The sequence below is a fragment of the Antechinus flavipes genome, chromosome 2 (assembly GCF_016432865.1).
Source record: "Antechinus flavipes isolate AdamAnt ecotype Samford, QLD, Australia chromosome 2, AdamAnt_v2, whole genome shotgun sequence".
Taxonomy (NCBI): Eukaryota; Metazoa; Chordata; class Mammalia; order Dasyuromorphia; family Dasyuridae; genus Antechinus; species Antechinus flavipes.
In genome coordinates, this window is record NC_067399.1 from 510,714,518 (window position 1) to 510,740,956 (window position 26,439).

The 26,439-nt window shown below is 40.6% G+C and overlaps 1 protein-coding gene across 2 annotated transcripts in view; it reads right to left on the bottom strand.

Moving 5' to 3' along the window:
* The window catches only part of KCNT1 (potassium sodium-activated channel subfamily T member 1), a 131,303-nt gene that overhangs the window by 38,129 nt on the left and 66,735 nt on the right, over positions 1-26,439 (bottom strand). For both annotated transcript variants that reach the window (XM_051980356.1, XM_051980355.1), the window contains exons 8-19: positions 25,119-25,193; positions 24,917-25,000; positions 22,300-22,394; positions 20,583-20,763; positions 16,986-17,150; positions 16,368-16,504; positions 13,564-13,627; positions 13,324-13,432; positions 12,123-12,231; positions 11,506-11,655; positions 10,088-10,326; positions 4,933-5,149 (exon numbers count right to left, since the gene is read on the bottom strand). In XM_051980356.1, coding sequence (XP_051836316.1) covers positions 4,933-5,149; positions 10,088-10,326; positions 11,506-11,655; positions 12,123-12,231; positions 13,324-13,432; positions 13,564-13,627; positions 16,368-16,504; positions 16,986-17,150; positions 20,583-20,763; positions 22,300-22,394; positions 24,917-25,000; positions 25,119-25,193 — 1,625 coding nt within the window. The remainder of the gene's footprint in view (positions 1-4,932; positions 5,150-10,087; positions 10,327-11,505; positions 11,656-12,122; positions 12,232-13,323; positions 13,433-13,563; positions 13,628-16,367; positions 16,505-16,985; positions 17,151-20,582; positions 20,764-22,299; positions 22,395-24,916; positions 25,001-25,118; positions 25,194-26,439) is intronic.

Genomic DNA, 26,439 nt, shown 5'->3' on the forward strand with positions numbered 1-26,439 from the left:
TTTTTCCTTTTTTAGTCTGATTTTTCTTGTACAACATGATGAATATGGAAATATGTTTAAAAGGACTGCACATATTTAACCTATTATAGATTGCTTGCTGTCTTGGGGAGAGGGGAAGCAATAGAGGTAGGGAGAAAAATTTGGAACACAAAATCTTACAAAATGAATGTTAAAAACTACTTTTATATGTATTTGGAAAAATAAAATACTACTGAGGAAAAAACAATTGGTCCTAATAGATTCAGAGATATTTAGAATTTGAGAATCAGAAGAGACTTCAGAAATCATTTAATGTAGTTTAGAAGACCATGATGTATAAAAATGAAAGAATGTTACAAAGCAATAAAGACTATATAAGAGTAAGACTAATTTTTTCAAACACTGAGTTACACAACCTCCATAAGCCTCCATTCCCCCATTATAAATTTAGGGAGTTAGAGGGAGATTCCTCCCAGCCTTAAGACTCCTTTTTTATAAGTCATACAGAGATTCTGAGAAGGTCAGAGACCATTGTGGAACGAGGAGGTACAGAGGGAAGTAGAGAAGACAGGGCATTCCAGGAGGGAAGGTGAGATCTCATATGGTGTCTCTGTGATGGAAGAGGGACAAGCAGGTCTGGCTGTGGTGGAAGGCATATGCTGGAAGTGGCAGAAAATAGGGCCTCCAGGGGCCCATGCCCAGAAGCTGACCGGCCGGGCAAGAATGGAAAAGGACTTGGCTCACTTTGCTTATCTAAAACAAGACTGTGGGTCCAAGCAGCCACAAGAGGGCATCCCAACATCACTGCACAGCTTTGGTTCCTGAGCGGTGCTGGGAAAATCAGAGTTGGTTTTTGGCTTTTTTTTTTTTTTTTTGGTGGAATACTAAGTTATGATGCAAAGAGGAGGGAGAAGAAGGAGCAGAATTCTCCACCTTTCTGGTATCTGACTCAGTCTAGTAGGAACAGGGGGACTTTCCCATTTTTTCTATGATTGGGAGCTGGCTGGAAGACTAAAAGGGAATGGATGGAGGGCTTTAGAAATTCTCTAGTCCAGGGCAGATTTGAGAGAACTCAAGAGAAGCCCCTGAAGGTAGGAACCTTATTTCTCCCACAGCACCAATGGGCAGCAGTGAAGACTGACGAACACACCAAAAAATGGATTCTTGTGTATCCATCTGGCTAAACTCTTTCTTCCTTCTGACTGTAGCTCCCATGCCCTACCTTTTGTGAATCTGGTCTTGGCTCCTCAAGCCTGCACTGACTTCTCAGTTTTTTGAAATCTAACAGTACCCCTTTGTCTCAGTTACTCTTGCCTGTTATGTCACGGTTCTGGGACTGTCTAGATGGAGGTTAAGTCATTGTCTCTCCTGGGCCTCAGCTTGTTTTTCTGTCAAATGAGGAGATTGAACTAGATGGCCTTCTCATTTTTATCACCATAGCAATAGCAATGACTCATATTTTTGTTGTACTTCAAGGTTTATAAAATGCTTTCATTTCAGAAATCTTGCAAAATCAGCATTACAAGTAATATCATGCCCATTTTAATGATGGAGAGTGACAAAATGGCTTGTCCAAAGTCACATAGCTCTGAGATGCCCTCGTTCCATTTTCTGACTCTAAATTGAGAACTCTTTCTACTGTGCCAAACTTCTATTTGACAAGGAATTCTTTGTGGGCAGGAATGATATCTTTTGTCTTCCTAAGTAATGGGCACATATCAGGTACTCCATAAATGCTTGTTAATAAAATTAGAATGAGTATAACAAAAGTGAGACTTTATAATCTCTATAAATAGCCCCAAATAATCTTTCCTAAGGGCAGGTCTTCCTGGAGGATTTTCAGTTTCTCCTTGTTGCATCCAGGATAAAATGTAAACTCTTCATTTTGGTATTGAAAGCTTGTTACCATCTAGCATTAGCTTATCTCTTTCAGACTTATTTTACATTACTGTACTTCCTACACTCTGTTCCAGACAAATATGGGATTTGCCGTTCCCCTAAACTTGACACATCATCTCTCACTTCTGTTTCTTTGTATAGGCCACCGGATCCCTGGAAACACTTCTTCCTCATTTCCATCTTTTAGAAAGCTTCGCTTTCTTTAAGGCTCAATTCAAATGTGATGGAAAAAAAGCTTAATAGTCACCAATAATATTTCAACTAAGGACAGTTACTTTACCAGCAGGGAAAAATAAGAATAAATTCATGAATAAAGATCCCTAATACAATTCTGTTGTCAAGGCTACTCATGTATTTGTTTTAAGCAGGAACACCCATGGTGTGCCCATGAGTGAATGAAAATGTGTTTGAATTTCTTACATCTTGCATTTTCCAGCGGGAACCCTGTCTCAGCCAACACTTTCCTTTTGCTGACTTGTAATCAAAACACAGAGTTTTACTTATACTAACAAATAATAATTCTTCTTCATAAAGAGAAGTGTAAACATAGCCTTCTCCTCCTTCCCTCCCCCCCATCATGAATTTGCTCTTTTCCTTCCTATGAACATTAACTAGTGCTCTGTCATTATGCTTTGTCATTAGCAAAATGGATGCATATTTGGAGAACTCTCAAATATATTTTATTTTCCAGCAGGAATACAGGAGAGAGAAGGGGGGGGAGAGGGAGGGAGACAGAGAGACAGCAGATGCTTCTTGTTGTTTCATTGTTTCAGTCCTCTCTTTTTGATTTCATTGGGGTTTTCTTGCAGAAATTCTGGAGTAGTTCGCCATTTCCTTCTCCAATTCATTTTTTAGATGAGGAAACTGACAAACAGAATTAAGGGACTTGCCCAGGGTCACACTGCTGGTAAATGTTTGAGATTGGATGTGAACTCAGGCCTTACTGGTTCCAGGCGCAGTGCTCTAGCAATGGATCCTAGTATAAGAAAAACTGGGATTGAATCATGGCTCTGATACTTCCTGCCTGCCTTGAGAAAAGCAATTCCTCTCTTATGCCTCAGTTTCCACACCTTTAAAACAAAAGGGATGGATCAGTTGGTTCCCAAGGTCCCCCTCTGCTGATTCTAAATAGCGAGTCATTTCTTCTACAGCACTGGGCAAGGGTGCAAGCTTTGGAATCAATGGATCTGAATTTGAGTCTTGGCTCTGCTATTTGCCCTTACACTTGGCAAGTCATTTGATTCCTTCAGTTCCCATTTTTATGTTTCCATAAGATCAGCATTTCTGAGATATTTGAGAAATATTAAACCTTATACAGATTTAAGAGAGTATGATTATTATTTATCTTAAAGGGAGAACAACATAACAGGTACAAAATGTTCCTGCTTATACAGCTAATGAAAGGATGATGACCAGTAACCTAGAAAAAATTAATATAGAGTGAGGACCATGTAGCCAATGTGTAGAACAGACAAATGAAATAAATATATGTGTGGCCCACGATTACTCCCCAATGCAGCAGAGCCAGAGTAAAATGCAGTTGGGAAATATTTAACAAAATAAAAATACATTAGAACATGGATAATGTTTACTTGTGGTTTTCCAAGTCAATATGTGGCCCACAGGGATCCTTCTGAATAGTTTAGTGGCCCTGTTTCTGTTTGAGTTTGATAGCATTAGTGTAGAGGATAGAGGGCCAGCATTGAAGCCAGGAAGATCTTATTGATCCCACTTCTGATAAAGACTGGCTGTGAATCCTGGACAAGTCATTGGCCAATTTGAGGCAACTCTCTAAGACTGTGACTTATAGGGAAAATTTTGCCTTGCAATGGTAGAGGGGATTTCTTCATTCAGGGATTTCCTAGTCCCTCCTATAATCATTTGTCTAACTCATTGGCAATTGTCTTAGAAGAAACAAAGACTGACATTATTCTTTAGAATTCTAGATAATCTAGAAGAGCCACTTTTATTAGATAATAAGCAGCAATTTAGAGCATTAGCGCCCTACTTAGGACTTATCTACAACAGTAATCATTCATTCATTCATTCTGATGTCTCTTATTGCATGGGAAAAAACACTGAATTTGGAATCAAGAGACCTTGGGTTCAGTCCTGCCCCTGTTACTCATTGACTGTATGACTTTAGGCAAATCATTTCTCCTCTCTGGCCTTCAGTTTCATCTTTGGCAAAATGAGAGAGTTAGAATAGGTGATCCCCAAAGTTTCTTCCAGGGCAGCTAGGTGCTGCCATACTGTATAGAGCTCCAGGACTAGAATCAGGAAGACTCTTCCAGCTGCAGACACTTCCTAGGTGTATGACCCTGGATGAGTCACTTACCCCTGCTTGCCTCAATTTCCTCTTCTGTAAAATGAGCTGGAGAAGGCAATGACAAACTATTCCAGTATCTTTGCCCAGAAAAACCCAAATGGTCATAAGGAGTTGGACTTAACTGAAATGACTGAACAACAACAAAGTCTCTTCCATCTTTAAATTCTATGTGCTGTTTTTACACATTTGTTAAAACCATTTAATCACTCCCTTTCCATTGCTGCCCTAGGAATGAACTTTTTTTTTCCTCCATGATAAACTGCAACACAGCTGAAACCTGACTTGCAGTCAGCCTCATAAAAATCTTAAATGCCTCTTCTGTGGATCAGACATTTTATGTTTTTCCCGATTTCTCATCTCAGTTCTCCCCCACCTCCCCCAATTTTAAATTTATATTGCTCACAATTGTCTCTCTTCCTCGCCTACAGTTTCTATGTCTCCAAGACACTTTAAAAAAAAGATACTTAGTGTCTCTTAAATAAGTTCAAGATTAATTCGTAGGAAAAAAATCCATAATTAACAATTAACCCATTTTTCTTCTTTATTCCCTGCTGGGGAATGAGTGGGACTTTCATCAATGGCTGTGTGTTTACAGAACCAACAGCAGAGGCAGCTCAATTAATGACATGACAGAGCTTAATGGAGAGTCTAGCTAATTACAGGGAGGTCTTCAGAGATAAGAGGAAACCTCAGCGGGTGGCCCCTGGGCTAAATGCCACACTTACTCTACCACCGTGAGTCCCTCGTCGTCAGACGGTGTCATCTCGTCCTCCGACTGGTCACTGAGGAGGTCACAGGGGAGGAGGGAAGAGGTGTCCGCTAGCTCCAGGACTGGGGCGATGCTGGGCCTGCGGCTGCTGGACCCGTTTTCTGTGGGCAGTGTGAGTTTGCTGTTGTTTGTGGGTCGGCAATCAGTGCTCTGCAAATCCATGGCTACTGTACCTGGAAAGAAGTAGAATAAACTAACTCATTGGCCACCAAGTGTCGCAGTAGGGCTTTCCTTGTTCATTCCCATTCCCTTGTCCTGTCCATCAACATTCCCGGATTAATTTACACAGATCCTGTTCTCTGGGGGACATTTCAAGGATCCCAACTACTTCCCTCTTTCTAGATTTCATTTACTCAATAAAAAGACCTACTTCCTGGCCACATACCGGTTACGAGTTGAATTTTAATGAAGATCTGGGTATTTCTCAGAAAAAGAAGAGTTTTCTCCTTTTAACTATAATTTCCTGAATTATCACTGTAATATTCTTGGCTGTCCAGAATTGGACTTGTTTTAGACCCCAGGAAAGGAGACTGAACTATTAAAATACCCAAAGGACCTCATTACAAATTATTTGTCACATACTATTGTGGTGAGATATAGAGGGGAATTGAGATACCCATTATATGTATATGGTGAGATATAAAGTTGGGGGGGTGATATGGGACACCCATAGATTCAATGAGGGCAATTGTTCTATAGTTCATTATTAAATCTATATTATTATCTTTTCTTTCCTTCAACCTGTAGACCCATCTTGGTCAAATAGGCAGATGCTACCTAAGAGTTGCCCCTTAGCCTTTTCTCAGTAGCCTACTGGCAACAATGAATTTATCTAGTTCTCCAGCAAGAATTTTCCCTTGGGGTTATAGATCCAGAGTCACTTACATTCTGGCAATTCATCTCTTCCCAATATGTTTATGAAGGTGAGATCAGGTGACAATAAACATAACCTTTCTGGGTGAGCCTCAGTGTTTGCAATCATGAACGATGCCCTTAAATGAATTGAATTCCTTTCTAGAGCTACGTCTTGTAGTTTGAGAATTGGCATCCTGGGATAGAAGAGGTGGGCATAGAAGGGAAGAACCACAAGTCACAAGCTGTTGCCTTGCTGCTGGCAGGAAGGGCATCATTGTGGACTTCCTACGAGCCTCAGGTCTTTAGCCTGCTGGTGGAAACACCACCTGCTGCCTCTCTAAGTTCTTGCCTGCCCCCCTAGCATGAGAAGGAGGGGAGATACCGCAGGTCCTGGGTTGACTCTTCCAATTCACTTTATCCAAAGAATGATTTGTACTCTATTCAACTAGCCTGAGAGCCAGCTTCTCGGCAGTCAGTCTCCAGGCTGTGTCCATTCAGATCAGAAAGCAGCTGGTTTGGTGCTTCTGGCCAGCATTGTCATGGAAGAGTCTGTCACTCTGCCTGACCACTTCTGTTTCTTGGAAGTCAATTTAGGAAGCTCCCTGATGGGAGTATAATTGTGTATAATGTGCACCTAATTTGGGTAGAACATGGGCAGCTGCTCCCCTCCTGCCTCTGTTCCATGGTCTGATGGCTCCAGGCCATATTGACAAGCACATAAAGTGTTGGAGGGAATGATGTGGTAAGATACCAAGCATGGGTCTAGGTTTGGACCAAGAGGCACTTGGAATCCATCTAATGTCAAGACATTCTTTTCCTCAATGTTCTTTCAGATACTAAAAACGGAGAGGGAGGTGAAACCCATCTTGTGGCCTCTGGGCTCTACCCTCCCAGCTTCAGTCCTTCCTGAAACCACCAGACTAATCTCTGCCTTGCAAGGTATTACCTGGTTATTACCTGGTTACTCCCCTACAAAAAGGCCTTAGTGGACTTTTCATTCTCTGTAGGAGAACCTGGGTGATGTAGTAGGAAGAACATTGGACTGGGAAGAGAGGGATCTGTTTTCTTCTATCAGTTTTGGCACTGACTGGAGCAAATCGCTTTTCATTTCTAGGTTGTAGTTTCCCCATTTGTAAAATGGTTTCTCATAGCCCTTTCAGCTCTTTCTGTAATATCATGAACTGCTTGGAAATAGTTTGGTTTGTAAGGGAGTGGGCAATGAAGCTAATGGTTACAATGTTTTTTTGTATGAGTTATAGCATTCAGTAATCTTTAGCCCTTCACCATTGTCATGGAAGGGCAAGAACTGGCTGGCATTCTCCTCATTGGTGCTGATGGTGTTCTCTGTTCTATTATTTAAGAACTTTATGATCAAGGGAAGTAATTTCTCCTCCAAGTCCCAGTTTCTTTTTCACATGGGGTGTGTTGTGTGTGTGTGTGCGTGTGTGCACTCATGTACATATGTGCAAACATGGGACAATCTCTAGGGTCCTTTAAGTTCTCACATTTTATGATTCTATTTTGATGAATGTGAAGAACCATTTGGTTTGAAGTTGACAATAAACAAAACAAACTCAATCTATGCCCCTCCATTTTTTCCTCCCTAAAAATTATTGATATTTTTTCTCTTTTGAACAGATTCCACTTCATGTATTTACAGATTTACTTATTGTCAAAACCAAACTCTCCTGGAAGCTTCAACATTGTTCTTGCTATGCATGAAATGATTGCTATGGCTACAGGTGAAGAACTATTAAGATCTAAACAGCAATGTATAAGCCACTCCAAAATCCTGATACTAGAACTAAGAATAATTCCTCATAGCAACTGCTCTCTGGAGCATGAGTGCTCTTTCCATGCACTCAGTTCTTTTTTCTCCTAGGGATGCAACTTCATGACTTTAAAGAGGTTTTCTCTATACTTCTTGTGGTGGGCCACAACAAGCTTCAAAGGCTATGGTTTTCTCTGACTGGCTCCCTGAACTGAGATGGCTGACTGCTTACAGGAAGTCGATGTAGTCTATCTGGGTTGATTCAGACACTGTCTACTCCAAGTTAGAAAGAGAAGTTTGACTCTTGCTCCAAGTAACAGTACCAAGAAAGTACTAACACTGAACAAAGTCATTCAGTCTCTGTCAGCTTCACATGGCTCATTTGTGAGATGGGGATAAAAATAGCACTTCTCACATTGGGAGAATCAAACCCTAGAGGACTATATAAATGTTAGCTATAATTATCATTAGTAGTAGTAAAATCCCCCTCCTCCTCCATGATGCAGATCAGATTGTGACTTCTCTCCTGCTTACAAGGACTTTAGAAATTAATATGACCAGAAAACTTCATCATTATGTGACCAGTGTGATCTAAACTTAACCAGGCAAAGCCTTAGATGACAGCCACATAAATCTTATCATTAGACCCCTATATGAAGTCTTTCCAGGTTGGTATAGCCTCTCAGAATGAATTCCCATAGAACAGAGAGTCACTTGCATGCTATGCTATAACATCACAATAGGACTTTTGTGAAAATCCCAGAGCAAAAATGACACCAGTAGTGAACATTCATAGTAATTTAAAGTCACTAAAGCACTCTATTCATAATAGTTCTGCAGAGCAACTACACCAAATGTTACTATCACTCCCATTTTAAAGATGAGAAAATTGAGGCTTAGAGAAATGAGAAGTGACTTTCCTGTGTTTACACATCTCTGAAATGTCAGGGCCAGGCTTGAGGCTTCCACACTCCAAGTCCGGTGTTCTTCCACTAGATAAAATCAATAGTGAGCCTATAATAGACTATACTGGACCTCTGCTGGCCAGGACAGAGGCTACCAAAGCATGATCTGGGACATTCTCAATCCTGCCTTAACTTTGCTGCCATTCCAGGATTTAACTCAACTCATTTGGAGCCTCCTAATACTCATAGCCTGAGAAAATCCCTCTAAGTTTTTCTCCTTATAGATTGAAGTAGAACAGAATGTGGTCTTCAACATCTAGTTCCAATATTCAAGCTTTCCTACTTGCTCCAGTTCTGGAAATTAGGATTTGGAGAATGAGACAAATTTTCTTCTCTGATTAAAGACTCCTAGCAACACTAAGCTTAGAGAAACTATAGAGGTCTTTAGAGAAGACCTTGGGTGCAAGTATTTTACCTTCTTTTAAGATGAGAAAACTGAAACTAAGGAAGTTACTTATTCAAACTCACATGATGTGACTGGTCAAGCCAGTCCTAGAACCAATTCTCCCAATTTCCAATCACTTCAGTGCCCCTACTGTTCTTTAAATGTTCATTTTTCCCCCTTCCAACCTGCATCTCAGCAAACTTTATTCCTCTCTCCTTGCATGATCTTTCCTAGATCTTGAGATCACAATAATTGTCCTCCTTTGTTTGTCTCTCCTTATCATGGCAGCTAGATACCTGTAGCTATGTGGGAGTGGACGTCTAGGAATCAGGAGAAGGAAAGCAGTTGTTCCTCCTTTTGAGGAACTGGATGGCACCTGGGGACTCATGGAAATAAAGAGAAGAAACTGAAATTGAATTCAGCTTGTTCAACTCTCTGTAAAAGTGTAAAATTGATTAATTATATTTTTGATGTCCTTTCATTTTACTTTATCTCTCTTCTTTCTCCAAGAACCTGCTCAGGGTTTCTGACTATTGTCTGCTCTCTTCAGCAAGATCTCCTGCTCCAGTGCCTCCCTCCTGCTCTTCATTCATCTATTAAAAGTTACATATTATTGGTTTCCTCTTGAATAAAGCTGCACTTAGATAGAAATAATCTTTTTCCTCATTCATGCCAGTAGATGTTAACAGCTCATTAATGATAACAATAATGCCTATCTAGTGTTTTCCTCATAGCAACCTTGTGATGTTAAGTAGTACAATAATTGTTGTCAATTTTATAAACAACAAAATAGGAAGGGATTTGCCCAGGCTAATAGATAGTAGAGCTAAAATCTGACTCCAAGTACAGATTTTTTCCATTGCAATAAGCTATAACAATGGCCTTCATTAGTCAAAGTCAGTTTGTGGGAGTTTAACATTTTTTAACAAGAAACTTTTTTTGTATTTTAACAAGAAACTGTCTGACTCAAGCCAAAGGAATCAGTCCTTACTGGTGAAGTTTTAGACCCTGGAAGACTGGGCAGGAGAGCAATTTGGGAGCTCACTAGTCAGGGCCTCGCCTCCTGTGGGCGACCTCCTGTTTTGCCTAACCTGGGGTCAGTTCTGCCCTTCTGGGCGAGACGGGCCCCCCTCACCCATGGAAGCAATGATGCTGTGGACCGGCAGCCGGGAGGGCCCGTCGTAGAGGCCTCTCCCCGAGAAGCCCTGCCTCTTCTGCTTCTCTTCCTGCTTGAAGATGAAGGCTGAGTTCTCCTCCTTGGTGATGTTGATATAGAAGCAGGTGTCTGAGGCAGCCATGATGTGCCGGGGGCCTGGGTTAAGCAAGATGCTTTTATTCTCCTCCCGCTTCAGCCCGATCAGGCACACGCCGTATCTAGGGCAGACACAATAGCAAGGCAGTCAAGGCCAGCCTCATAAAGGGGGTGCTTGCTTCCCGTCCCCCGCCGCAGGGCTCAGAAGGCAACCTGAAAACCCCATCTCTCGCACTCACTCTCCTAATGGAGGGACAGACAAAAAACCCCAGGGAGCTTTTCTTTCTTTCTGAGAGTCTCACTTAAAGGAAAACAGTTCTTTTCTTTAAGCTACATGCCCTTGAGTCACTGATGATTTTTCTAGTCAAGGTTTAAGGACTGGATTTCCCAGATAATAAGAGAAATAATAGCAAAGCAATGATAATGACAAGAGCAAGAAGAGCATCCTCCAAGTGATTTAAGGTTTGTAAATGTCAGTATGGGATTCAGTCTTGGGTACCCAGACTATTCACTGAAGGCTCTTCTCCTGATGGTAGAAGTGCATTGGGGTTTGGGAAGATATCATGTAGAGCACAGCAAACTTGGGCCAGTGGTCAGGAGATCAAATTTCTGATCTTGGCTCCATATGACTTTGGGTAAAGCCATTTCCTTTCTCTGGACTTCAGTTTCCTCCTGGGAAAATCAGATTGGAAAAGAAGGCCCTTTCGGTGCCTTCCATTTCTGACATTCTAAGATTCTAAGATCCAATATATAATCTTGGAAAAAAAACAAAAACCCAGCACATTATATTTGGTGTCAGGGACCTGAGTTTTATTCCTGGCTCTGCTGCTCACTATTTGTCTGTTCTTGAACATTTCCTCCCTTATAAAGCAAAATCGTTGCACTAGATGACTACATTTTTTTCATCTGTGACCTGATGATTTCATGGGCTGGACTTTGCTCCCCCTTCTCTTTCCCACTTCTTGGGGAAATGGAGAAGAATGAATAAGAAAAAAAGCAAGAATGAGGGAGAGGAGAGGGTATTTAGCCTAAGAAACAAGGTAAATATCCTTCCTTCTCCTAACACAGAGAGAGAGAGAGAGAGAGAGAGAGAGAGAGAGAGAGAGAGAGAGAGAGAGAGAGAGAGAGAGAGGAGAGAGAGAAAGAGAGAGAGAGAGAGAGGACAGAGAGAGAGAGAGAGAAAGACCTATGAAACTCCTTGCAAGCACTGCCCCCTCCTCAACCCCATGGAGGTGGTGGCTACTTCCACTTAGTCCCTTACTTACCCCCCAACCCCCAGGGGACCCTGCCTCTCCTCTCACTTTTTGTGGGCGTGGAAGGCTGCATAGGTGAAGCTCTTGCCTTCATACTCCATGAAGAACTTGCTGTCTCCCATTCGGATATGATAAACTTCATTCCCTGAGCATCGGCCGTACATCCGCTGCCACTGCTCCGGTGAATCCTGACCTTCCCTAGGGACAAAGCCAGAGACCAGGCCTGTCCATTAAAGCTGGTCAAGGTGCTTAGGACTGGAGGGGGGCGCAAGGGGGAGGGACATATAAAGCCCACAATAGATGGGAGGTAGGAATAGAGTACATTCTACCTTAGCAGAAACCCACACCTCTAGGGATGGTCTTTCTCATCAATGGCATGATTTGAAGGGCATTGACAAAGCCTACATATTTACAAAGATCTCTCTAGTCTCATTGCCTCATTTCCACCATTGGAAGATCATTCTATCTGCCAAGTCAGATTGAAGAGGTCTCATCTGCCAGTCCCCCAAACTTCAGATAACTGACCAGAAACAGTCACAGTGCTCTTGGCATTAGCTCCGGTCCTTTTGATGAAAGTTACAGTCTTTGAGAATAGCCCTGCAAACACCCTTCTTGCAGAAAACTCCTTGATTAAAGTTGAGCTGGAGGCAAACCTGGATACTCACTGTCCCCGGGATGTATGGACCAGCAGGGTGATGAGGGTGGAGGTGGCTGGGCAGATGCAATTTAAGGCCAGCATGGCATATTTACACTCTTCTTCACATACCACGTGGTCTGTGTCAAAGAGGGGAAATGGTCAGCAGAAAAAGCCTTGCCCCACCACTGGGAGTGACTTCTCATCCACACACCACATTTCAGACTTTCAGAGCAAGGCAAGTTCTTATACATACTCTTGTTCACTGTCCCACCCACTACAATAAATCCTTCTTGGATGGGCTGCTATCTAGCTATCTCTCTCTAGAGTCTACAGATGGCTATATCTATTAGTATATTAGACAAAAGGTTATCTGACATATTTCCAGGGAAAAGAAGATGTCCATATTCCAGGAGGCAAACAGGAGGCAGAATTCTTCCATTATATCTTCTTTCTTATAGTATTTTGCTTCTCTCACTGTCCCCTCCACACCTCATACTCAATTTCTTTCCTCTCGTAAAGATAACACAGCCCTTCCAGCTCTGACGTTTTATGCTCTGGGATTTCAGGATGCTTTAGTTGTATGGCTCTAGCAATCTAAGATGACAACCACTAGCTTGCTCTGTTATCTCTCTGCCATCTGACTTGGGCTCCCTTAGTAGTGTGCACATGACTAAATATATAGATTTGTATACCTATAATTATTTAATCTTTGTTCTGTTCCCCAAAATGCTAGTCACCAAAGGACCAAAATATCTATACAAAATACTGTCTCATAACTGGTAATTGCAGGGCATGGAGCCCCAAGTCTAATGTAGAGACCCTAACACAATCAAAGCTATCATTTCTAGAGTACTTTCAGGGGGTGCAAAGTGCTTTACTCACAGCAGCCGTGGATGAGAGGGAGTGCAAGTACTTTAACCCTATTTTACTGATGGGATATCTAAATGCTATCATCATCACTATCATCATCTTCATCATCAATATTTATGGCATGGAGGTTACCTGGGTTCTGCTAGACACTAATGGTCTAGGACATTCATAATGACACATAGGACACATAGTGATGCATATGTTGGTGCATAACTGTTTGCATTTTGTCTCCACCATTAGATGGTAAACTTCTTGAGGGTATTTTATCTGTTCTCCAATGTTTACCAAATGCCTAGCACAGATGCTTAATGAATATTTAACTGAAACATTCAATCTTTCAACTAGAAACCAAAACTTACCAGCAAATTTGACATGAAACTTATTCTCTGGCTTCAAAATCTGAACATAGAGAGGGCAATTGGGAGCAAAATCTTTCACTGCCCAGGCTCTCAGGATGGTCTGGTGGTCCTAGGGGAGAGGATGCTGTTTAGCTTTCCAACCACCTGTGTCCCCTCCTAGAGAGCCCATCCAGCCCAGCCCAGCCCAGCCCTACCCCCCAGGAGGCTTTGTGAATGCCATCATGGAAAGGAGGTGCTTACCGCGGCTGTTCGGTCCACTTCATTCCTACTGCTGAGGATGAAGCAGGCCTCCCCATTGTCCATCCTGGAGAAAAATGAATCATCTATTAGCTTTCAATCCATGGCACCTTGAGTCAGCAGACGGCCCCTGAACAGCTACCTCGTATGCAGCCCTTTAATGGGTCAGTGGGATAACAAGGAGAAGACATACTACTTTCCTTCAAGAGGCTAATAGCCTGGTTGGAGAAATGGAGTTCATACATGTAAAACAATGATAAAATGAGACAAAAGAGAATGTAATGTAGTTAGATTGTAAGCACATTACAGATGGAAGAAAGCTGCCTGTGAGCTACAGCAAATTCAGAATGTAGCATGTCTGGCTACAAAAGACCTTAGATACCATTTAGTCCAACTTCCTCATTCTGTGGGGGAAAATTAAGGCCTAGAGACTTACCCCTCTTTAGGGGTAACTTGCCTAAAGCCATGCAGTTAGTTAATGGCAGAAATGGGCCTATAGAATCACAGAATCTCAGAGTCTTTGGGGACGGGAGGGACCTCATCTAATCCAGCCCATACTGAAAACTCTTCTCTATAATATTCCCAAAGAGTCATTATCCATTCCCAAAACCCTTGATTCCGAAATCTATGGCTCTCTTTCCATTGCACTACACACACAGCCTTCAGGATTTAGGGGCTTGAATTAGAAATGTGTCAAGACAGCCATTCTGTTGCAGTATGGGAAGAATGAAATATTGGGGTAGGCTAAGTGACCTTATTTAGTAGGGAGGGAAAACTTCTCAGAGAGGTAAGATGAAAATCTTGATGAAAATAATTAATTTTAGAACTGCTAATTGCCAGCCACATGCCTGTTGGCTATGCTAACTAAGAGCATGAATCTTTAATATGCCGACTTTCTCTCCTTCAAGAACAATGACACTAGTCAGAAGTAGGGGGGACCTTTTTCTGAGCCTCCATTTCATTTTAAGGTAATCATTCAAATATGTTACAAATGCAGAACATCCTTTTTTTTCCTATTTCCCCATGTTTTTATTGCCTTAATTCCAGCCAATATACATACTTTGTGTCCTAGAACCAAATGTCTGGATTTGCATGGAACTGGTACAGTATTAGGGAATTTTCAACAATCCTGCATTCAGACAATTTCCACCTATCTTGCAACAATCCAATGATCCCAGTTTGACTCATTTTGCTCTAGCTAGGATTTCCTCTGAAAATATTTAGCTTATGTTTGGTTTTTGTAGAGCTAAAAAAGAAAGAAAGAATCCCTTTGCCCTCATTCAAGTATCTAAACTAAGAACACATCAAATATAGTCAGGCTTTATTTTACATGGCAGAAAATATAAAATTCAAAGAACTAGTACCTGAGCCAAGTCCACTAATAGTTAAAAAAAACTCCACAGTTTCCCTCTCTAGGGGTCTTTGCCTTTGTGAGGGGCCTAGACAATATTTTAGACTTATCCTAGTAACCTAGAGATTGAATAGTTTGAATTCAAGGACAATGGTACTAACCCACACCACTAAGCTCTTGGGAGGGAGAACTGTTGTTTAGTCATTCCCAACACTTTGGGTCACCTCCTTTTGGGGTTTTCTTGGAAAATATCCTAGAGTAGTTTGTAATTTTCGTCTCTAACTCATATTACAGATGAGGAAACTGAGACAGACAGGGTTAAGTGACTTGCCCAGAATCACCCAGTTCCTAAATGTCTGAAGCCAGATTTGGACTCATGAGGATGCTCTAGGTCCAGCACTATCCATTGGGCCACCTGGTTGTCTTCATGAGGGTAAGTAGGTACAATGAATTGTTTGCATTCTCATCCAGTTCACCTGGTGATTAAAACATTTGTGAGATAGTTGAGTAGGGTCTGGCTTAGTCTATGACTCTAGATTAGTCATAGATTAGTCTGTCCCTAGAATTAGGGGGCCAGTCTGTGGTTATAACTGGGAGGTTACTATGGCTGAAGTCCAGGTTCAGTGGGTGGCCATGGCCAGTTGGCAATCTGTGGCTGACCCCCAAAAAGAAAACTTCTGATGTAGTTCTCATTGATTGACCCACCCATTAAATTCTCATCAGAAGCCAGAAATACAGTCTGTTTATGTTTAATTTTAATTTTCCTCAGTCTACTTTATGTATCTCACTCAGGTGGCCACAGCAGATTTCATTTATGAATTATTCACATCTTCTAAAGAAGGATCCTCCTATGACAAATGTGCTTTGCAGAGTGGAATTACAATGAGAGCAATCATGGTCATGACTAACAATGCATTTTTGGTGTCCAATAGAACCTGTGTGGGAAAGGGCACTTATATATAGTAAATTAAGACCTTTGTGTGTACCTAGGAAATGCCAAGGACTATAAGAGAAAATCAGTTATAGGTTACCTATTGTGGACTTACCATAGGGAATTTTTGGGTTTCTTTTGACTTCTCTCTTGTCCCCCAGCAGGTCATATGCCTTAGCCTTCTTGTTAGTGATTAAGGAATTTATATTATTTTTTATACATTCTTATCATTAGAAAGAAAAAATGCTTCCAAAACACAATAGAATATTTATCAAGGCCAAAAAAAATGCTATCTTTGGGATTATCTATACTGTTATTCCCTTTTGCTAGCACAGATCATCAAAAGTTAATTGTATTTGGCCTTCAATAGTTAAAAAAGCCCTAAATTAAACTCATTTAAGTATAGACTTTTTCTTTTTTTTCCTGACAATAATGATAGTTTTGGAGGGTAGGAGGAAGCAAATGTCTACTTGCCCCCACTCCAAGAAACTCCCCTTCTTCCCATTGACCTGCTTCTATACTCACTTGGCTCTCATGAGATCTTGATCCTTTAGAGCTGAACCCTGGAGATAGATCACCCTCTGAGACCACAGAGGAATCTGCAGAACCCGACGCACCTGAATGTCCATTTCCGTTGGGCAAAGGATCACCACATAATAGTCCTAAAACAGGAAATCCATCTGTGTCCCTCATTCGTGCATAGAGAACAAGATATAAATAAGAGCAAGACTTCATAATCTTAGCGAGCTTTTGAAAAGGCACAATTTTAGCATCATTAATTTAATGCTGGAACGCAGCCCCCAACCCCTCGTTTTTAACAGTTGAAAAAACTAGGGCCACAGGGTAGGGCTCTCATCCAGGATCAGGCATTTGACTCTCACATCAGTCCTCCACCTTAGGTTAAGTAAGTGGGAGAATCATGGAATGGCTTTCACTGAGCAGTTACAGAAGTGGAGGCCCTAACAGAAGTCATGGAGTCTCAGAATCTTAGACCTGGAGGGAGGCAGGAGAGAGAGCAGATGTGTTCTCATCCTGAGCCTGCGAGACCCTGGGATTGTGTCTTCCAGTCTCCTAGAGTAAAATGAATGCTGTCTCTAATCCTGCCCAGGACACAGAAAAAGCCTGGCCAAAGCCCGCCATTACCTGGAGGCGAGGGTGAGCGTAGAACTCGTTCAGGAAATCCATGAGGAGGTCAATCTTGAGAGAGCTGACGCAAAGGACGACATGTTTCTCTGTCTGGGCTCGGTGGCGGCTGTAATTACCCCCAGACTTTTGTCGCTCCATCCAGAGGTAAACAAGTTCCTCAAACTACAAGGAAATGAAGTGGTCTGAGTGCCAGAAGGAATATTTTTTTAAATTTAATTTTATTTAATAATAACTTTGTATTGACAGAATCCATGCCAGGGCAATTTTTTACAACATTATCCCTTGCACTCGCTTAAGTTTCGTTTTTTCCCCTCCCTCCCTCCACCCCCCCCCAAGATGGCAAGCAGTCCTATATATGTTAAATATGTTGCAGTATATCCTAGATATAATACATATTTGCAGAACCAAACAGTTCTCCTGTTGCACAGGGAGAATTGGATTCAGAAGGTAAAAATAACTCGGGAAGAAAATCAAAAATGCAAATAGTTCACATTCGTTTCCCAGTGTTCCTTCTTTGGGTGTAGCTGTTTCTGTCCATCATTTATCCATTGAAACTCAGGTCTCTTTGTCATAGAAATCCACTTCCATCAGAATACATCCTCATACAATATTGTTGTCGAAGTGTATAATGATCTCCGTGCCAGAAGGAATATTAATGCTTTATGAACAAGGCTTCAATGGGAAGGTTAGAACTTGGATTGGGCCTTGGAGAGTGACAGAATTTAGTAGATAGAGAACAAGGAGGAAAGGTTTTTATGGGAAAGAATGGACTTTTTTTCTTTTTATCTTTTAATTCTCCTTGCCAAGAACAGTGTGTGGTGTACAGTAGATACCAAATAATTGCTTGTTGAACTGAATTTGGTATTACTCTTACCTCCACACAATTCTCAAATCTATTCTTTTTTTCACTTATATAACCACTGTCCTAATTGAGGTCCTTATTGTTTCATAACTGAATTATTGCAATAATCTCCTAATTGGTCTTTTTGCTTGCAGGCTCTCCCCTCTCTAATCCATACTCCACATAGTAGCCAAATTAATATTTTTAAGATATAGGTCACTAGTCTGCTTAAAAACTGTCAGTGGTTTCCTATTATAAACTTTTCATTCAGACCATTAAGGCCTCTTTCTTTGGCTCCCTCCAGTCTTTCCTAACTTACTTTTTGTTATCCATTTTCATAAATTCTGTCTTCCATCCATACCAGCTGTTTCTCAGACCTGGCACTTCTCTTCCCATCTCATGCCTGAGCTCCAGCTTATCCCCTGCCCTCAAGGAGCAGACATGTACATTTTACTTTTGTTTTTGTAACATTGCCTAAATCGGGTCTCTGCACATAGTTGGGTGCTTATTTAACTGAACTGAATTGAATCGAGGGAAGAACAGTGTGAGGACAAGTGCTAGAGGAAGAATAAATAGAACACATATGAAAGACAGTAAGAAGAACTATGGGGCTTTTAATTTTCATTTGTCATAATTAGGCACCTAAAATACACAATATACTTTTAAAAAAGGGAGAAGGAGTAAAAATTCAAATGGATGACAATTTGTTGGAGAAATTATAGAAGGGACTTTGGGCCAATTATTGGTTGGATTAAGTGATTGTGAGTTCCTTTCCAACTCCAAGATTCTGTTATGATGTGAATATAATATGCTGAGATAATAGTTTTACTTAGGGAAAGCTTTGGCTGAAGTCTAAGTCTAAAGGAGGGCTGTTATATACATCACATTTATGCAGTCAGAAGACATTGTAGGGCAGTCAGTCAATCATCAAAAATTTATTAAGCACCTACTAGGTGCCAGAGATTGTGCTGAATGCTAGAATACAAAGAAAGGCAAAAGACAGTTCCTACTCTCAAGGAGCTCATGGTGCAATGGAGAAGAAAACATGGAAATGATTATATACAGACAGTTTATATATAGGCTATATTGAAGATAATCAAGAGATAAAAGATGCTAGAATTGAGGGAGATGGAAAAAGACTTCCTATAAAAGTTGGGATTTTAGCTAGAAATTGGAGGAAATCAGGGAAGTCAGAGGAGGGCAAGATAGGTATTACTTCCCCCATTTTAAGCATAAGAAAAGCAAGGTTGAGAAACGTAAGGGGATCCAAACAGTAAATGACTGAGCCAGGATGAAAAGCCAAGCCTCCTGAATGATCCAGTGCAGTACCACAGAATGTTAGTTAGAAGAGACCTTATAGATCATCTAGTCCAAAGCCCTCTTTGTGCAGAAGGAGAAATCGAGGGACAGAGACTTGACCTGTTTTGCCTAAGGTCACATAACTAGCAAGTGATAGAGCTGAGACTCCATCTATTTCAGTCTTTCTGGTCCTACAATTTATCATGATGTCTGGGACTTCATAATACTTGTTGATTGACTGATGGAGTGTGACTCCTGGTCTAGAGTCTTTCTGATAAACAAAGTGTGTTTAGTAGACATTCTAACCTCATCATATTCAAAACTGAACTGATTGTTCTTCTCCAAGCCCTCTTCCTAACTCTCCTATGGCTCTGAGGCACCATCCTCCCAGTCACCAGGCTGGTTCCCCCCATTGATTCTGTTGCCATGTCCAGTCCATTCCGCCTTCAGGGCCTCTCTCATACACACCCCCTTCTCTGTGATGCTGCCACCAGCTTGCTGCATGTCTTCCTCATCTCATTTTTGGACAGTTGCAATTGCCTCGCTGCCTCGGCCCTCTCTGCACTCCATCTTCTACTCAGTCTTCAAACTGATTCCTCCAAAAGCAGACATCTGTTACCCTTCCTCTCAACTTCCTATTCAACAAACTCTCATAGCTCCTTATTACCTCCAGGATCAAATATAAAAGCCATCTGTTTGGCTTTTAACCTTCATAACCTGGCCCCCTTCTTACCATTACAGTCTTCTTACACTTTGCTCTTCTTGTACTTTGCAATCCAGTGACACTGGTCAACTTGTTCCTCCTCGTACAAGACACTCCATCTCTCAAATCCGAGCATGTTCAGGGGCTGTCCCTCATGCCAGGAATTTTCTTCTTTTTCAGTTCTGTCTTCTAGTTTCACTGGCTTCCTTCACATCCCAGCTAAAATCCCATCTTCCAAAATAAATCTATCACAATTCCCCTCAATAACAGTATTTTTTCTTTATTGATTTTCTTTAATTTATCCTTTATAAAATTTGTATCTAGTTGCTCCCCCATTTTGTTTCCCTTGAGAGAATTCCCTGTGAATCCTTGAGAGAAGGGCTTGTTTTTTTAATCTTTATTTGTGTTCCCAAAGCTTGGTACTGTATCTGGTATATTTTTTGTTCTGTTGTTCTTTCCTTCTTCAGTAGTTTCCAATTCTTTGTGATCCCATTTGGGATTTTCTTGGCAAAGATACTAAAATGAAATACCATTTCCTTTTCCTGTTCATTCTACAGAGGAAATGGAGGCAAACAGGAGTAAGTGACTTGCTCAGGGTCACCCAGCTAGTATCTAAAGCCAGATTTGAACTTGGAATGTGAGTCTTCTGACTTGGGCTCAGCACTCTAGCTGTTCCATTCTAGCAAGTGTTTAATAAATACTTGTTGACTAGTAAACATATGAATATGTCCCTTTTGGGTAGGGAACTTACCTGGAGTGGAAGGACAACTAAGGCCACACAGATCATAATGACCACCAGCAGCTGAGATGGCCAGATTTTGGGGGTTACATCTCCATAGCCCACAGTGGAGAAAGTGACAATGCAGAAATAAAAAGACTTGAGGAGAGAGAGATTATCCCCGGCTCTCTCCAGGTGCTGAATACCACAGGTCCTGTAAAGATTAAGTGGAGGATGAAAATAGTCTTAGCCACTCTGAACAAGTTCCTGCCTACCCTCTGGGTACCAGAAAATAGAGATCACAGCATTTAGAGCTGGCTAGAAGTCATGTAGTGGAGCTACCTGTTTTAACAGATGAAGAAACTAAATTCCTGAGGTATTAGGTGACTTGTCCAAGGCCACACCAGTAGTGAGCATAGTCTAAACAAAGGAAACCTTGGAAAAATATACCAGTTCACACTAATTTTGGAGGTATGTGGTTACCAGAGGTCAGAAGAACAGAGTTTGGTGCTTTTCAGAAACTTTAAAGATCAGAATCTTTTATGATTAGCAATATACAGTTCATATACACGGTGGAAATTAAAGTGTTTTTCCAGATGCTTGAAAAGGATTTCTTGGTTATTATTGTCAAACAAACCAAATCTGTTTAAGAGAGTTATGCATCTATCTCTTTACAGCTAAAAGATGCAATAAAAATTGAGATTAGTAATGGACTAGTCTGAACTGGGTTTGAAAACAGAAAAGGCTTGGAGAAAGTGATTAAAGCAAGACTATGGACACAGAGCATGAGTTTTCATCATGACTTTATTATCTCAGAAACCCTGAGCATGAAACTTCCTCCCAGTTACATGCCCCAAACTGGGCCTCAGTTTTTGTATCCATGAAATAGTAATGGGTTAGACTTAAACTTAAATTCTGGGTCATGATCCCATGTAGGGTTGCATAACTGAATGCTGGGCTTGCAAAATTTGGCAGCAGTAAAAAATATCAAATATTTTGCTAAGATTTAATTCTTTATGTAAAAAATAAACAAGCACATCCAGTTTACAAATTTGCTTTTGTCTTTAATAAATGGTAAATTTATATGTATATCAAAGAATTGTTTTAAAATAAATTTCCTTATGATCTATTATCAGTAAATGTTTGATTTGTATATCTACTTTATATCCTTATACACATAGGGTCATGTAAAAATTTCTCTGGCAAAAAGGGGTCATGAATGGAAAAATTATAAGAAGTCCTGAACCAGATAATCTCTAGGATCCAATCCATCTCTATAATCTCTAATTGCTGTGATCCTCTTGCTTATGTTAAACACAATAAGAAAGATTCATAGTCTGTGAATAAAAGAAAACAATGGTATTGTGAAAGGCTGGATATACGCTCTAAATTTCTTGCCATTATCCTCTTCTGCCTCTCTTAATTTTACAGATGAGGAAACATCCCAGAGAGGCCAAGTGATTTGCCTGCAGTAAATCTATCAAGTAGCAGAATTCTAGATCTCCTCCAAATATCTAAAAGTGATCTTTTATGTATCAGAGCCCAATTTCAACAGCTTGGGAATTTCCTTCCTTCTCCTTGCCTTGCCCTCTCTACTGCCTTACCCTACTTCAATCTAATACTTTGCCCTTGATAAACAGAAGAAGTTTTAATTAGATAGAAGTCTGGCACAAGTCACAAGCCTGCAGGTGAGTAATAGGATGCTGCAGGGCTGCAATCACCCAACAGTCAAAGCTCAGAAAATACTTACCCAGTAAAAAGGAGGCACAAGAGGGTGCAGAAGAGGATCAGAACTTGGTTAAACATGGCAGACTGAGTCCTTAGGATGGCCCTGTGGAAGTCGTTCTGTGGAGAGACAGGGTTACCATAAGGAGGCAGAAAAAAGGAACCGGTTTAGCTCAGTCTGGATTAACTTGCAGTTATTGTGTACAGTGTGCTTAGTACACAGCCAGAACTGTGGGTAAGATAGGAGAGAAAAGAGAACTCTGTCCATGAGAGTCACTCTTTGCTTGAATGGGTGACAAGCCGCTTAGACAATGAGATAAATTAAGTGCTGGACTGATCTAACCTAATTAGGGACCCCAAAGCACAGGACAGGCAGCAAGAGCTGGGGACCACAAGGAATGTTAAAAGGCCTGAGTATTTTAGGATGACTTCACAGAAGAGGATACCCTTGAATTGGACCCTAAATTGGATTTATGATAAGGCAAGGGCATTACAGATAGGATGGTACCCTCTAACCCATACACATGCAGGATCACATAGCTACAGGTATAGGTACAATTTTCTAAGATACACATGACCATAACCAATACAAAGAAAGAGCTACAAATGGGATCTCAGAGGCTCGCATTCAAACACACAAATTTGGATTAAAACAACTGGCTATTTTGAAAACAAATGTTTAATAATAATTGGCTAGGGCTACAAACCAATTAGTAGCAAGTTGACTGACTGCATTCAACTATTTGTTTTAAAAATAACCAGCTATTTGAATGGATTCAATTAGTCATTTTAAAATACCCAGTTGCTCTGTTGAATTTGGATTTACAGACTGCTAGAGCTGGAAGGGACCTTAGGGATCATCTGTTGTTTATGAAACAAATTGTTTGATTGAATTCACTTTCCTCACCCACAAACCAGTCAGGAGAGCAGACAGAGCCTCTGTTTCTATGGTTTAAAACAGCAATTAGACTCCACATCTTTCCCATGGCCTCTGGGGGAGGAAGAAAGAGGAGCAGCAAAATTGCTTTTGTAGGTTGGGAGTCCATACCTTGGGGTTTCATTTCTTAGTTATGCCTATGATTTGAAATGAGGCCTCAAACTAATCAGTTAGCTTGCTCAAAGGAGACAATGATGTAAAATGTTTTATAAACTGTAAACAAATACTGGGAGTTGTTGTTTAATTACTTAACTTAGAGTCATATCATATCAGTGTTGAAAGGAAGCTCAGAGTTCATTTAGCTTACCCACCAACACAGTAAAAGAATATTCTCTGTGTAGCCCCCTTAAACATATCCAATGTTTGGATAAACATATCCAAACAATCCAATAAACAAATCCAATGGATTAAACATAATCCAATAGAGAGATCACTAAGAAATAAGTAACATATCTCATTTCTGTATAAATCAATTTTTTAGAAAGTTCTTACAGAGAACAGATTTCTGTCTCTCTATAATTCTTACTGACTGATCCTACCTTTTCCCTCTGGATGCAAGTAGGAAAAGCTTATGATAGCCTTTTAAAGACTCTAAGTGAATTATCATGCTCCTCCAAATTCTTCTAATCTCCAGTTTAAAGGTACACAGCTTCAATCATTGATTCTCCTTTGATAAAGTTTTGAGTCCTTGCCACCTTGATGATCCCCTTTTAGAATTAATTTTCCTTATAAAATGCTTGCAGAATTAAACACAGAATATGATTAAGGCAAAGGAAAGCAGTACTGTGACTTCCTTTTTTTCTGGACCTAGTTATCAATCAACCAATAAGCATTTTTTAAGTGCTTACAATGAGTCAGGCTAAAAGCTAGAAAATGGCAGAAATGAAATAGCCCCTGTTTTCAGAGAATTTTCAATATATTGGGGCAGGGGGAGAAATATATACATAAATAAATATGTGCAAAATACAATATGAATTTTTTGGTGGAAAAGGTACTAGCAACTGGGGAAATCTATGTTCAAGCACATAGATTTGAAGGAAACAAAAATTCCAAAAGGTAGAAGTTAGGGGGAACGGCATTTTGGATATGTGAGAACTGGATTCAGGAAGAACTGAGATTTATCATTTTTGTTCCTTCCTGCCAGTCCCATCCAACCGAGAAATCTCTGAATTCTGAACTCTATTTCAAAAGTGCATAGCATTGCCTTGTTGACTGCAAATCGCTAACATATAGCAGAATGAGCCTCTCTAAATGGATTGACTTTTATAATTCCCCTGAGAGGCAATGCAGTGTTTTAGCTTAAAGGCCTTTCCTGCCAACTCTCATTGGATTAATGTAAAGTAAGACCCAACAAAGGGTTTGATTATATGTTGAATAGTCATTTTAGTCAAAGTAAGATCTGGTGCAAATAAGCTACATTGTACATAGCTGAGACTTCTTGACTCTTCCCAAAGATATTTTTGGGGGAGAAAAAAAAAGTAACTCTCTCTGTTTCTGTGTCTGTCTGTCTGTCTGTCTGTCTCTGTCTGTCTCTATCTGTCTCTGTCTCTATCTCTCTTTCTCTCTCTTTCTTTCACACACACACACACACACACACACACACACACACACACACACATCTATGCTAATGGTAGAAAGGAGACAGATGGGCCACCAGATTTGCTATAACCCAAACCCACAATTTATTTAGTCTCTGGTTACTTACAATCATGTTCTCCAAAGCATACTTGGCTAGCCAGCAGTTCAGAAAAACTGGGATGAACAAATTCCGCAGGGGAGGCCAGAAAATCTAAGAAACAGTAGACAGCAGCATTTGGGATGAAGCTCTCTGGGGAAATTCCCCAGAAGATGGACACCCAGATCAGAAATCCCTCCTTTATAGAACAGATGATCCAATGCTTATTTACCGTGATGATAAATGGTACTGTGTTGATCATTTCCAAGATGAAAGAAACTCGGAAGATCTGTTCCCAAATGTTTCCCTGTGGAGTCAAACAGTAAAATAGATTAAAAAAAATTCCAGAGAGGGAGTGAAGGAATGATGAAGAGGGGAAAAGTAGGGAGTAAAGCATGGGAAACTGACACTGAGAGGGATGGTAAAAGGAAAGCAGTTGGAGCAGTCTGGAAACCAGAGTGGGACATCAGAAAAGGAGAAGAAAAGAGAAGATAGGAATAAAAGAAGGAAAAAAAGTGGAGAGATGTGAGGAGAAATATGGAGAAGAAATGGAGACAGAGAAAGGCAATAGAGAAACAAAGGAAGGGGAAGAAAGGAAGAGAGACATGAAGATAAGAAAGGGGAAGGATAGAAGGGAGAGAGGGAAGCAGAACTGGTGGGAGAAAGAAGATAAAAGATCTGTTGAAGGGATAAACGAGAGAGAGAGAGAGCAAACCATAAAGAGAGGAAGATAGGAAGGGGAAGAGGAGAGGAAGAAAAGGGAGAGAAACACTGAAGGGAGGAGAAATAAGGGATGAGAGAAACAGAGAAAATGGAAGGAAGGGGGAGAACAGTAGACACTACAAGCTCTTCCTGTAAAAGAATTTCCAAATACTTGAAGAAATTACTATTTAACACATATAATTATTTTTTCTCTTTTAAAATTTTATCTTAATAGTATATTATTTTTCTACTTACATGGAAAGATGACTTTTAACATTCATTTTTGTAAGATTTTGAGTCCCCAATTTTTTTTCTTCTCTTTCCCTCCCTTCCTTTTCCCCTGCCCAAGTTAGCAAGTTATATGATATGAGATGTACGTTAACACATATAATTGTATTGACATAGTCATTATAGAGATGGTAGAACTAGTTAAACCAAATCATATTGCATTTTTTTTTACTGCTTCTCTTCTCCTGACACCTAATACATTATTATCATCCCAAAGGAAAAGAATGGAGTAGCTTTCTACAATTTTCTCTCAGGTTCAGTCTTATCATTGGTGACCATCTTGGTAGGGATAAAAGAAGAAGAGCCATGTTCCTCTCTGCTACATATTTTGTTTTGAATTAGGTTTCTAACTGTCGATTGTCAACCCTAGAGCTGATTTCTGGTTCCGAATAAGTAGATTATCATCAGCCTTGCCCAAAGCTCCCTGGCTCCCACTTCTATGTGAGAGAAGATGCATTTGTACATAGTCAGGAACCAGGATGGTGATTGCCCTGAATCCCCAAGCTCACCTTAGGGACAGTCTAATGACAGGGAGAAAGGCCAGCTTCTCCTGGTTCACAGCC